The sequence below is a fragment of the Rhinopithecus roxellana genome, chromosome 7 (genome assembly GCF_007565055.1).
Source record: "Rhinopithecus roxellana isolate Shanxi Qingling chromosome 7, ASM756505v1, whole genome shotgun sequence".
Taxonomy (NCBI): Eukaryota; Metazoa; Chordata; class Mammalia; order Primates; family Cercopithecidae; genus Rhinopithecus; species Rhinopithecus roxellana.
In genome coordinates this window covers 93,714,771-93,726,789 of record NC_044555.1, presented here as the reverse complement: position 1 = coordinate 93,726,789, position 12,019 = coordinate 93,714,771, and the positions used below count along the sequence as shown (strand labels likewise).

At 44.2% G+C, this 12,019-nt stretch overlaps 2 protein-coding genes across 5 annotated transcripts in view; both read left to right on the top strand.

The window, feature by feature from the left end:
- Window positions 1-1,209, top strand: part of LOC104662663 (putative uncharacterized protein CXorf42) — a 111,231-nt gene extending 110,022 nt beyond the window's left edge. Inside the window, exons 4-5 of one of the 3 annotated variants that reach the window (XM_030934522.1) lie at window positions 132-187; window positions 297-1,209. In XM_030934522.1, the coding sequence (XP_030790382.1) occupies window positions 132-187; window positions 297-321 (81 nt within the window). In that variant the 3' untranslated portion in view covers window positions 322-1,209. Of the gene's footprint in view, window positions 1-27; window positions 71-131; window positions 188-296 lie in introns of those variants that run through there. The other 2 variants (XR_004058420.1, XR_004058421.1) reach the window with 2 other exon arrangements.
- Window positions 1,210-2,088: 879 nt separating this feature from the next.
- Window positions 2,089-11,067, top strand: RHOXF1 (Rhox homeobox family member 1). 2 transcript variants are annotated; one of them, XM_030934524.1, is made up of 5 exons: window positions 2,529-2,802; window positions 3,981-4,079; window positions 4,179-4,420; window positions 7,342-7,387; window positions 10,818-11,047. In XM_030934524.1, exons 2-5 carry the CDS (start codon window positions 4,026-4,028, stop codon window positions 10,932-10,934), a joined length of 459 nt encoding a protein of 152 aa, XP_030790384.1. In that variant the 5' UTR covers window positions 2,529-2,802; window positions 3,981-4,025; the 3' UTR covers window positions 10,935-11,047. The 2 variants fall into 2 exon arrangements, with proteins under 2 accessions (XP_010373402.1, XP_030790384.1); XM_010375100.2 differs by lacking the exon at window positions 2,529-2,802 and adding an exon at window positions 2,089-2,164 and having other exon boundaries at window positions 3,981-4,420; window positions 10,818-11,067.
- Window positions 11,068-12,019: the final 952 nt, after the last annotated feature.

Here is a 12,019-nt window from a genome sequence, read left to right as displayed (position 1 = left end):
CCTAATCAGTTCATGATCAATTTTCAGCCTTGGCTCAAATGCTGCATGAGAGACATGTAAGAGTTTTAATCATGGGGTGCAATAGACTAGCTGGGACATCTGTGACAGCTCGATGTTCTTCCACATCTCAGATTTCCACAGTGTACCCCAGTGTTTTCTCACCTTCAGTCACTCATAGGCACCTTAGGTGAGTGTCGTTGCCCTATGTGAGCACCAGAAAAGCTAGTATTTACTTGAATGTTTTATTTTAAATGTAATTTAGTTTTTAATTTTTGATTCACTCTTGAAAACCTTAGGTACCCAATGGAACCCACGTCCTAAGCAAAAATAGCCACAAATCACAGCCTGATGTAACAGATTTATGTGAGCAGCGACCCTAGAACCAGACTGGGTATCTGAATCATGGCTTCACTCACCACCTGCTAGCTGGCTAATCTGGTGAGCAGTTTATTCTCATTTTGCCTTGGTTTAATACTTTTTTAAATGGAGATAACGATCATACCTAAATCATAGAGGTGTTTTGAGGATTAATTGAGGTGCTTAATTATACAATTTCACAAATGACCAGACCATGTAGCCTCACATTTCCTACTTGACTCACTTTCATATTTTTTTATTCACAAGGGAAAGAGAGAGAGTGATTGTTATCCTCTGGGAGCATGTAATGAAGATAGAGCATCTTCTTGTGAGAACAATACATGTACCGCGTTTCTATGTACCTATATGTGCTTCCGTCAGGAAGCCTATGTTGGCTGCTGCATGTATGAGCCCTGGGCCAGGAAATGTGCCAGAAGACTGTGTCTTTCACTCAGCAGATCGATTTTCTTTCTTGGCCTAATATATTTTATTCTTAGATACCAGATAATGTAATAAACATTACCATGTATTAAGTACCTACTCTGGACCCAACCCAAGAACAAGCCTTATGAAAGTGATAAGCAGGGGCACGATGGTGTAATTCACATTTTCATCATCAGATCACTCTGGCTGCTGGGTGGAGAATGTTTATAGGAGAAAAAAGGTGAAAGCAGGGAGACAGGACATGAATGCATTATCCCAGGTTTAAGACGATAGTGATTATCTTAGGCATGTCAGAGAAAAAAATTAAAGGTTTGGGAATGTGTTTCTGAGGTGGGGTCAACAGGATTTGCTGATAAATTGACTATTTGGAGTTGAAGAAAAAGAATAAAACAGTCTATATGTAACCAAGTACCTCTTTTTTAAAGACTCAAATGAATTATTTTTTCCTTTTTCCTTTCCTCACACCTCCTACTTAGCTCTTTGGGAATGCAATTATAACCTTTACCTTCTCTCCACCAAACACTCCCTACACAGCAAGCTTATCTAACTACGTGTTTACTTAGAAGTTACAGAGACTGAACCTTAAAGCAAACCAGGAACCTCCAGAACTCTCTCCTACCAGGAGGCAAATTGAGATTGCCTCAATTTACAACCTAGCTCTGCCCATGACGGTGCCAGCCAGACCACCTGATAGATAAGACATCCGAGGCAAGTCACATAGACTCCGCACTCCATCGCCCTCTCCCCTGCATGTCGTTCATGCCAAGCCCCCCTTTCAAAGCTCCTGCCTTCTGCCCCAAAGGCTGTAGTGGCTTCCTTAAGGCAGCCTGTACTACTTCCCCTCAGCTAGCTCTGGAATAAAACCACTTTCTTTTACCAGACGTCATTCTTGTTCATTGGACTTTGCAAGTGGCGAGCAGTCAGAGCTGTGTTCAGTTACACGTATGCTTTGCCTCATTGAACTCTCATGAAAACCCTATGATCGAGACACTGTTGGTATCTCCATTTTATAGGTGAGGAAGCTAAGAACCAGATAGATTCATCCAGTGTCCCAGGACACACAGTGAGTCATGTTTCGGATCTGTGCTCCTAGCTGATGCCTCCCATTACTGGTAGTCCTTTTCTGCTCCCCACAATGTACATTTCTTCATTTCTTTTTCAATTTTCTTATTATCTATTTTTCTTCTTCTTCCTCTCTCTTCTTTCACTAGGGATAGAATGCAAGGATCTCACTTAGCCCAGTGGATGGCAGTCAATTAATGGGGCGAGTGGCTTAGTCCTGCCATACTGGTTCCCTGCATGCTGCCAAGTGCAAGGGCCTTTCCATGCTCAGAATCACCAGGAAGACCAGAGCTCTCTCTTGGTAGGCTATAGACTCAATGGGTCTGAATCTTTATATATGCTGCCAAAAAACCCTCAAATAACCAATATTTGTAAATAGATACAGAAAGTTTTTAAAAGAACATTTAAAAATAATAAAAATTTTAAAAATATTTTTAAAAAACAAAATAAAGTATATACCATCACTTAACAGCACACACACAATCTCTAGAAAAATTAAGGATTCATGAGTTGTCCACCCTCAGAAAACATCTCCATGCCCTTCCTCATGACAGACTCTCTAGCATTTTCCTTTCTTTCATTTTCATTTTATTTCTTATTTTATTATTTATTTTAGAGAAAAGGGGCCTCTATCTGTTGCCCAGGCTGGAGTGCCGCCACATGATTCTAGCTCACCACAGCCTCAAACTCCTGGGTTCAAGTGATCCTCCCATCTCAGCCTCCTGAGTAGCTGGGACTAGTGCAGGAGCCACTGCACCAGGCTCTTCAGGGTTTTTCTTCGTGATTGGGCTTATTGGGGTGGGGTGGCCAAAACACAGGGGCAGTACTAGGGAGGCTGTGTAGTTATGAGGCTCTGTGGAGCAGAAGTGGCCCCACATCCAGTAAGCTGCACATCCATAGATCCCAAATCTCCATCCCAAGATTGGAGATTTTTGGCAGGTATGCCCTTACTAGGATTCTTCCTATACCATCCCCGATTTTTATTTATTTATTTATTTATTTATTTATTTATTTATTTATTTATTTATTTATTGCTTGTCCTAATAGCACTCCATTTTGCCATGAGTACAGGTTTCTCTTGCACAGCTGAAGATATTCAGTCTCAGGCTAACAGATTCAGCCTCGTGTTTATTCTGTGTTGACTTTCTCAAAGGGTGCATCGGATTTCTTACAGAGCACATCTTACCACCCAGAATGCTCTGCATGCCTATCTCCAAGATCCCAATCCCAGCACTGAAGAGAGCATGGCAGCTCTGCTTTCAGTGCCTTTGCTGGAACTCTGAACAAGCAGCCCCCTAGCCAATCGTTTCAGCTTAATTACTAGCCCGTGCCCCGTGTAGGCTGCCAAATATGGAGGGTCAGGCCATGAGATATTCTCCAAACTTACTCAAGCAGTCCTATAGTCACTGTGAGATCTCACCTCCCCCTTGAGCCCCCAAATCAGCTTTCCTCGGGGTAATAACTAGGCCCGAGTAGGGTGTAGTCAGCTAAGCTGCAAGCTGGGACCCCATGTTGCATACATATATGCCTCCTGTTGGCCCTTCTCCACACTGCCCCTATGTTTGGCCACCCCATTCCACCCTCAACCGCCACCCCCAGCCACGACCCATACCACACTCCTCACCCCACCCACAACCCCTACCCCCACCACGCACCCCCACCCACAGCCCCCACCCTCCACCCACACCCCCATTTCCACCCACAACCCCCACCCCCACCACGTACCCCCACCCGCAACCCCCACCCCAACCCACAACCCCCACCCTCACTGCGCACCCCCCACCCTCCACCCATACCCCATCCCCACCTGCAACCCCCACCCTCATTGTGCACCCCCACCCAGCTTCCCACCCCCAACCACAACCCACCCCCACTTGCAACCCCCATCCTCACCGTGCACACCCCCACCCCCCACCCACACCCCACCCCCACACTCACACCCCCCACTACCCCCTGCAACCCCCCACTCCCCACCCCCACCCCCACCTTCCCATCCCCCTACTCCTCTCCATTCCCTCTCTTGCTTGTGCGCATAAGCAAGTCCCGCTGATTGCAACTGTAACCAATACCAAGCATGAGAACAGGAACTAGCTCCACCCTCTGACCCCCCGCTCCAGCTGCAGACGCCACGGGGTTTGTGTAAGGGGCGCAGCACTCCAGCCATGGCACGTTCGCTCGTCCATGACACGAAGTTCTACTGCCTGAATGTATACCAGGTAAAAATAAGCCCCACACCTGAGCTGGGGGCAGCATCAAGGGTAGAAGGCCATGTTGGCCAAGGAGCTCCAGGCCTCATGGGTAATATGAACCCTGAGGGCGGCGTGAACCACGAGAATTGCATGAACCGCTATGGCGGCATGATCCACGAGGGTGGCGGTGGAAACCAGGGGCCTAGGCAGCTGCAGCAGCCCCTGGAGGAGCCAGCCCAGGCGGCCATGGAGGATCCGCAGCCCGAGAACATGCAGCCACGAATTCGGCGCAGGAAGTTCAAGCCGTGGCAGGTGGAGGAGCTGGAAAGTGTTTTCCAACGCACTCAATACCCTGATGCGTCCACAAGGTAAGTGTCCTGCTCCAGGAGCCGCGAGATCCAAGTTCGTTTCGAGGCATCTTTTTCTCTCCCTTGCCCCACCCAGTCATGAGGAAAAAGCCACTGGGGGTCCTTGCCTGCCTTTGTGCTGGTGTGGAGGGGGATGTTCACCTCCTGGGCATCAAGGTAAATATTTTTATTGCAATGTTTATGTGAATGAAACCTGGAAACTAGTTCGTGCCTCCCTTTTTTAAAGATGTGGTAAAATACACAGAAATTTACCGTCTAAACCACTTTTTAAGTATAGAGTTCAGTTGTGTTAAGTATGTTCACACTATTGTGCAATAGAGCTCTAGAATTCTTCTCATGTTGCCAAGCTGAATCTCTATACCAGTTAAGCAACTCCCCTTTTCCCCCTTTCCCCAACCCCTGGCAACCACCATTCTACTGTTTTATTTTATGTCTCTATGATTTTGACTACTCTAGGTACCTCATATAAGTAGAATCATACAGTATTTGCATTTTTGTCACTGACTTATTTCACTTAGCATAAGGTCTTCGAGGTTCATCCATATTGCAGCATATATTACAATTTCCTTCCTTTTTAAGGCTAAATAATATTCAATTTTATAGATACAGGTCCATACACACCAACAATACATGGGGGTTCCAGTTTCTCCACATCCTCACCAACACTTGTTATTTTCTGGGGTTTTTTACATTGCCATCCTAATAGGTGTGAGGTGATACTTCATTATAGTTTCGATTTGCATTTCCCTAATGATTGGTGATGTTGTGCATCCTTTCATGTGCTTAGTGGCCATTTGTATACCTTCTTTGGAGAAATGTCTCTTTAAGTCCTTTACCCATTTTAAAATCTGAGTGGCTTTTTCTTTTTTTCTTTCTTTTCTTTTTTTTCTTTTTTTGGTTATTGGGTTATAGGAGCTCTTTATATATTCTGGATATTAACTCCTTATCAGATGTGATGTGCAAATATTTCCTTCCATTCTGTGAGTTGTCTTTTTACTCTGTTCATTGTATCTTTTGATATACAGAAGTTTTAAATTTTGATATAGTCCAGTTTATCTGTTTTTTCTTTTATTACCCATGATGATGGCCTGTTGTTGTTGTTGTTGTTGTTGTTGTTGTTGTTGTTGTTGTTGTTTTTGAGTGGGGGATCTGTCACCCAAGCTGAACTCCTGGCCTCAAGCAATCCTCCCACCTCAGCCTCCTAAATTGCTGGGATTACAGGAGTGAGCCACCATACCCAGCTCTGGTCTGTTTTTATAAATAAAATTTTGTTGAAATTGGGGTAAGGAGAATGAGGTACTGTCATGCAACTACAGTGCTAGAGCCTTCCTTTATTTAAAATTTTGATAATTCGTTCATCATAGTTTTTTTGTTGTTGTTTGGTTGGTTGGTTGGTTGGTTTTTTGTTCTTCTGTTTTTTTTGTTTTGTTTTGAGACAGAGTCTCTCTCTGTGGCCCAGGTTGGAGTGCAGCAGTGCCATTTCAGCTCTCTGCAGGCTTCGCTTCCTGGGTTCAAGCCATCCTCCCGTGTCAGCCTCCTGAGTAGCTGGGACTGTGGGCACAGGCCACCACACCTGGCTAATTTTTGTATTTTTTTGTGTAGAGATAAGGTTTCACCATGTTGCCCAGGCTGGTCTCAAACTTCTGGGTCCAAGCAGTCTGCCCGCCTTGGCCTCCCAAACTGCTGGGATTACAGGCCTGAGCCATAGCGCCTGGCCCTCATCACAGATTTTTGCATTAATTGTTATTTATTAAAATAGTGCATTAGGGCCGGGCACGGTGGCTCAGGCCTGTAATCCCAGCACTTTTGGGAGGCCGAGGTGGGAAGATTGCTTGAATCCAGGAGTTCAAGAACAGCCTGGGCAACATGGTGAAACCCCGTCTCTATATAAAAAATTAGCAGGGTGGGTGTGGTGATGCGTGCCTGTACTCCCAGATACTTGGAAGACTGAGGCAGGAGGATCGTTCGAGCCCAGGACATGGAGGCTGTAGTGAACAGTGATCCTGCCACTGCACTCCAGCCTAGACGACAGTGAGACCCTGTCTCAAATAATAATAATAATAATAATGCATTAAAATTATTCATCTTGGTGGGGTGCGGTGGTTCATGCCCCAAATCCCAGCACTTTGGGAGGCTGAGACGGGCGGATCACCTGAGGTCAAGAGTTCCAGACCAGCCTGGTCAACATGACAAAACCCCGTCTCTACTAAAAATACAAAAATCAACAGGGCGTGGTGGTATGTGCATGTAATTGCAGCTACTCGAGAGGCTGAGGCACGAGAATCGCTTGAACCCTGGAGGCAGAGGTTGCAGTGAGCTGAAATCATGCCACAGAACTCCAGCCTAGGAGACAGAGTGAGACTTTGTCTCAATTTAAAAAAGAACAAAGGCCGGGCGCGGTGACTCAAGCCTGTAATCCCAGCACTTTGGGAGGCCGAGACGGGGGCATCACGAGGTCAGGAGATCGAGACCATCCTGGCTAACACGGTGAAACCCCATCTCTACTAAAAAATACAAAAAACTAGCCGGGCGAGATGGCGGGCGCCTGTAGTCCCAGCTACTCGGGAGGCTGAGGCAGGAGAATGGCGTAAACCGAGGAGGCGGAGCTTGCAGTGAGCTGAGATCCGGCCACTGTACTCCAGCCTGGGCGACAGAGCGAGACTCCGTCTCAAAAAAAAAAAAAAGAACAAAAAAAATTTCTCTTGATTACTGAGTTGTTAACGTCACCTTAAATTTTGTGATGAGGGTAAACCATTTCTAAAGCAACCATGGACCTGGGAATTAAAGAAAAGTATATGCTTGGGGGAGGTGTGAGGGGAGATTATAAATTGTAAAGCAAGCATGAAGTATATAGTACATACTATATATTCCGTTCCATCCACAACCTTGAATACTAACCATGTGTGATTTTCTCTCCACAGAAGGGAACTTGCCGAAAACTTAGGTGTGACTGAAGACAAAGTGCGGGTAAGTACACTTGAAAAAGCAATTTGAGAGGGCAGCCATTCTAAAACCTGCTTCAGGGCATTGAAGGCTTTGTCCTGAACATTCTAAAGTTGTTGTTTTTATTATTGTCTTTTTTATGTTGGCAAATACGTTTTGAAGTTTGGGTTCTTTGTCGGTAGAAAAGGGAGTAAGCTCCAGCTTATGATTCTTTCCTCTTTCCTATTCCCATTAGGGAACATGATTTGACTAAAGGAAAAACAAAACAAAAAACTGCTTCTAATCTGTATACAAAATTAAACAAATACATACATAAGAAACACATATATGTATTTTATATATACATATATATAATACATATATACATATATGTGTGTATCCAATAAATAAAATTCGACTCCTTCTAACACTGGTATCTTTTAGGAGCAATTTCTGTGTAGAGTCATGGTGGGGCTCAGTCTTACCTTAGAAGTATTCAAGTTAATGCAGGGAGGAGCAGGGTTATAAGAGGGTTCGAGTGTACTAAATTATTTAAAGCCAGGCATAAACACTTAGCTAAATGAGTGAATTTATAAATATTGGGATGAGGGACTAATTCACCCATAGAACGCGTTACACGACTAAATAACGTATATTTAGTTAAGCTGAGACTGATGGGAAGATAGCTTAAATGTCCAAGCCCGTGGTCCTCCTCCTTTTGTTTTTAAGTTATTGGTAAAGCAGTATAGACAGTGGCAGCGCTAAGTTTTAATTTTCTAAAATACTTTGATGTGTCAACCTGAAAATATTGCTAAAATAGTCACATTATTTTGGAATTGAGGAAAGTTTTTTAAGGTTTTTATGCTTTGGAAAATTGTCTAAAGAATGAAACAAAATGAGTAATTGAGTAATATTGAACTCATTTCAATTGACCAAGAAGGGTGAAAAGGTTAGAGAAAAATAATGGGCAAAATAGGCTTTGCACATACCATACAAATTCAACATTATCAAACTACTAAATGTGTAAGTGACTGTTCTTTTGAGGAATTTCTCTCCATCTAAGGATTTATATTTCTTTTTGGTGGTACTTTTTTGAAGGCGTGGGTTTTCTGGAATTTGTTTGGAGAGGTGGCCCTCATTTTAGAGTAGATTCACACCCATGTTACTGGCCCTCATTTTAGAGTAGATTCACACCCATGTTAATTTCAAATACTTTTCATTCCTTTAAGCAGTGTTAACTAATTTGTAGGTCATAGGATTCAAATGATGACCACTTAAGACTAAAGAAAACCATACATAGTATCAAAGTGATGTTTTCAAAAAAAAGAAAAGAAAACAAAAATCAGGATGACCTTATTATTAGCTTTTATGCAGAGTTCATGTGTGAGTGTAGTGAGGGAAATGCACTGCAGATCTGGTGGTGGGTTGTTCAAAAAAGCAGCCTGACAAAGCAGGTCACTGAGTGCTGACATCCTAATGGCAAAGGGTGGGCTCACAATCACACCTGGTTCGGGTTGGAGAAGTTGAAAAGAGGTTGGGTCTGCTTTTCTTGGGCTGGTAAGGCAAACTCAGAGGAAAAGAAAAACAAGGTTTGGTGAGTTGTTTTTCCCCTCCCTGGGTTTACATAATGTTCTCTCCATAGTTCTCTGAAAAGAATATGAGCCACAAGATGCAAATAAGGAAAGAGACAGAATGTTCTCAAGTATCTCCAAACTATACAGCATAAATTTCCCCCAAGAAAGTAATACATAGTTTCCCCATAGCTTTTGCGGATATAATGCAACTGGTTTATGAAACCAGCATTGGGAATGTAGACCTAATATCAGAACATACCAGTTAACCCACTGTACACTTGGGTTATGTTTATAGATTTGACCAGTGGTACACTTGAAACCTCCCAAAATGAGCTCTTTTAGACTTTTAGAGACTGGCCTCATGCAGCAGAAAGACTGCAAATCCTTAAATGGGAAAGTGAAAAAGACGTGTCAGGCAAAGAAAGAAGGCCCTTTGTGCCACTTACAGTTTGCAGTTTGAGAACTTTTGAAAGTAATAAATACAATATAAACTCCATTAACGAGGATGCTGAGAGGATAGTGACATGTAACTGACAGGTTCTCTTTGTCTGTTTGCTTTTTAATTGTTGGCAGATATTTAGGGAGGAGCCATATTTGTGACCCTTCCCCCACATTGATGTTAACCATCTTCCTAAAATGCTGGTTCCGCCTTTTTGCCTTAGGAATAAGGGGTGGGATTCAGATCTCCTGGTTGAGTAGCAGGGCCTAGGGGGCCCTGCCACACTGGGCTACAGCACCTCCAGTCCAGGATCCTGGAGCTGTAGCTAAAACAGAGTGAGCTGACCTTGTCCTGAGCCCAGGAAGGTTTGGAGGGTGCAGCAGGTTGGAGAACGAAGATTTGGCATTGGTGACAATGGTATGCCTCTTTACCCTAAACTGTTGGGTGGGTAAAGATTTTTGAGAGTTTCAGTTAATTTGGGTCGAGTTGGTTTCAACTTTCCTTAATGCTACAGGCTAAAATTATCAAGGCAGTGTCCAGGCCTCTCTTGCCAGAGGACAAATGATCCCTTAGACATCCTGGAAGGAAACCTGTCTAAAATTCCAGTGTGCTCTTTCCTATTATTTACTACATACCAAAGATGGATTTTTTAAACAGTCCCCTGAAAACGATTTGAAATTAGGCCCACTTTTTACCATGCCGAACTTCTCCCACGAACAAGGTGAAACTCTCCCTAGTGAGGAGGGAGCAGGCGGCAGCTGGATAGCTGATGGTCACTTGTCAGATGCACACCTTTTGTTACCCTGTTGCCAGGCATTGAATTAACAGCAAGGACCTGGAACAACTCATAAGCCAGAACTGCATCCAATACCTGGAAGTAACCATTAAAGACTATTAAAACTGGGGCTGGGCGCAGTGGCTCACGCTTGTAATCCCAACACTTTGGGAGACCAAGGTGGGAAGATCGCTTGAGGCCAGGAGCTCAAGACCAGCCTGGGCAACATAGCGAGACCCTGTCTCTACAGAAAAATTAAAACAGCTGGGTATAGTGGCATGTACCTCTAGTACCAGCTACTTGGGAGGATGAGGTGAGAGGATCTCTTGAGCCCAGGGGTTCAATGTCACAGTGAGCTATGATTGCCCGCTGGACCCCAGCCCAGGCAAAACAGCAAGACCCTGTCTCAATCAATCAATCAATCAATCAATCAATAAAATGGAGAGGAGAGATACAAAGTAATAAGCTTATTCCAGGACTTGGCACAAAGCTGGTGCTCACTAAGGGTGAGCTGAAGGGCCAGGAGCTGTGTTGTTAACTTTCCTAAGGTATTTTAGCAATGAGGAAATAGCTTCTCCTGATGCAGTCTAAAATCTCAATAGCATATAAAGTTGCATACTGTGTTTTTCTATTATGACATAAACTGTTCAATATACTGAACCAATCCCCTTTTCCCTCTGATTGTAGGTTTGGTTTAAGAATAAAAGGGCCAGATGCAGGCGATATCAGAGGGAATTAATGCTCGCCAATGAACTACTTGCTGACCCAGACAACTGTGTCTACGTCATCTTGGACGAGCCCTAGAATGCCATCCTTCTTCAGGAGCTAGTTTGGAGATGGGTTTTTCTGGTGCCACTGATACCTGGGCTGCCCATGCCGCTCAGGCTACCCTTATCTCCTCTGAATTTATGTTATCAATAAAGAGGCAAATTCTCAATATATTTGTTTTTGTGTGCCAATTGTAGTTAGTATGGTATAGGTGCAAATTGTTTTTAAAAAGCCATTTAAGGCCGGGCACAGTGGCTCACTCCTGTAATCCTAACACTTTGGGAGGCTGAGGTGGGTGAATCACGAGGTCAGGAGTTCAAGACCAGCCTGGCCAAGATGGTGAAACCCCATCTCTATCAAAAATACAAAAAAAATAGCTGGACGTGGTGGCAGGCACCTGTAATCCCAGCTACGCTGGAGGCTTGAACCCAGGAGGCAGAGGTTGCAGTGAGCCGAGATTGCACCAATGCACTTCAGCCTGGGCAACAGAGCGAGATTCCACATCAAAAAAAAAAAAAGCCATTTAAACAAAATGACAAAGAGGTCTCCTTTCATGAAATGACATCCCTGAGTTGCCATCAACAATAGGCCCTGCACATGACAGAAGTTTATCAAGTGTCATTGTGAGTTTACACTGACCCATACATCCTTCTCCACTCCCCTCCCTACCCCTGCCATTATGCCGTCCTCCTCACCTTTATTGCCGTCCTCCTCACCATTATGCCCCTTTAGGGAACACAAATATGTGCAAGAAGGGGTGAAGCAGATTCCTGGTGAGACAACAGTGTATTCCCAGATAAAGCTGAGTTCCATTTATGCTGACTAGTTCCGTCCAAATTCTGAACTCTAAAGAGAAACTTCCTAGGTGGCTAATAGGATTTATGGGAAGGTGGCAGCTGAACATTGATCCACTATGCCCCAAATTCTGTTCACTGCCCTCCCTTCTTGTAGGGGACACAGGGGAATAGGAGCCATTCTGCCCCAAAGATGCTGCTGCTTCAAAAGAAGCACAAGCAAAAAATTCATTAAGCCCAAAAAGAGGCTCTTCTCCCTTTTCTCCCCTACCCCCAGCCCAGGAAGCATATTGTTACACCTTCCCTAGCTCAAAAGCAGATGAACAA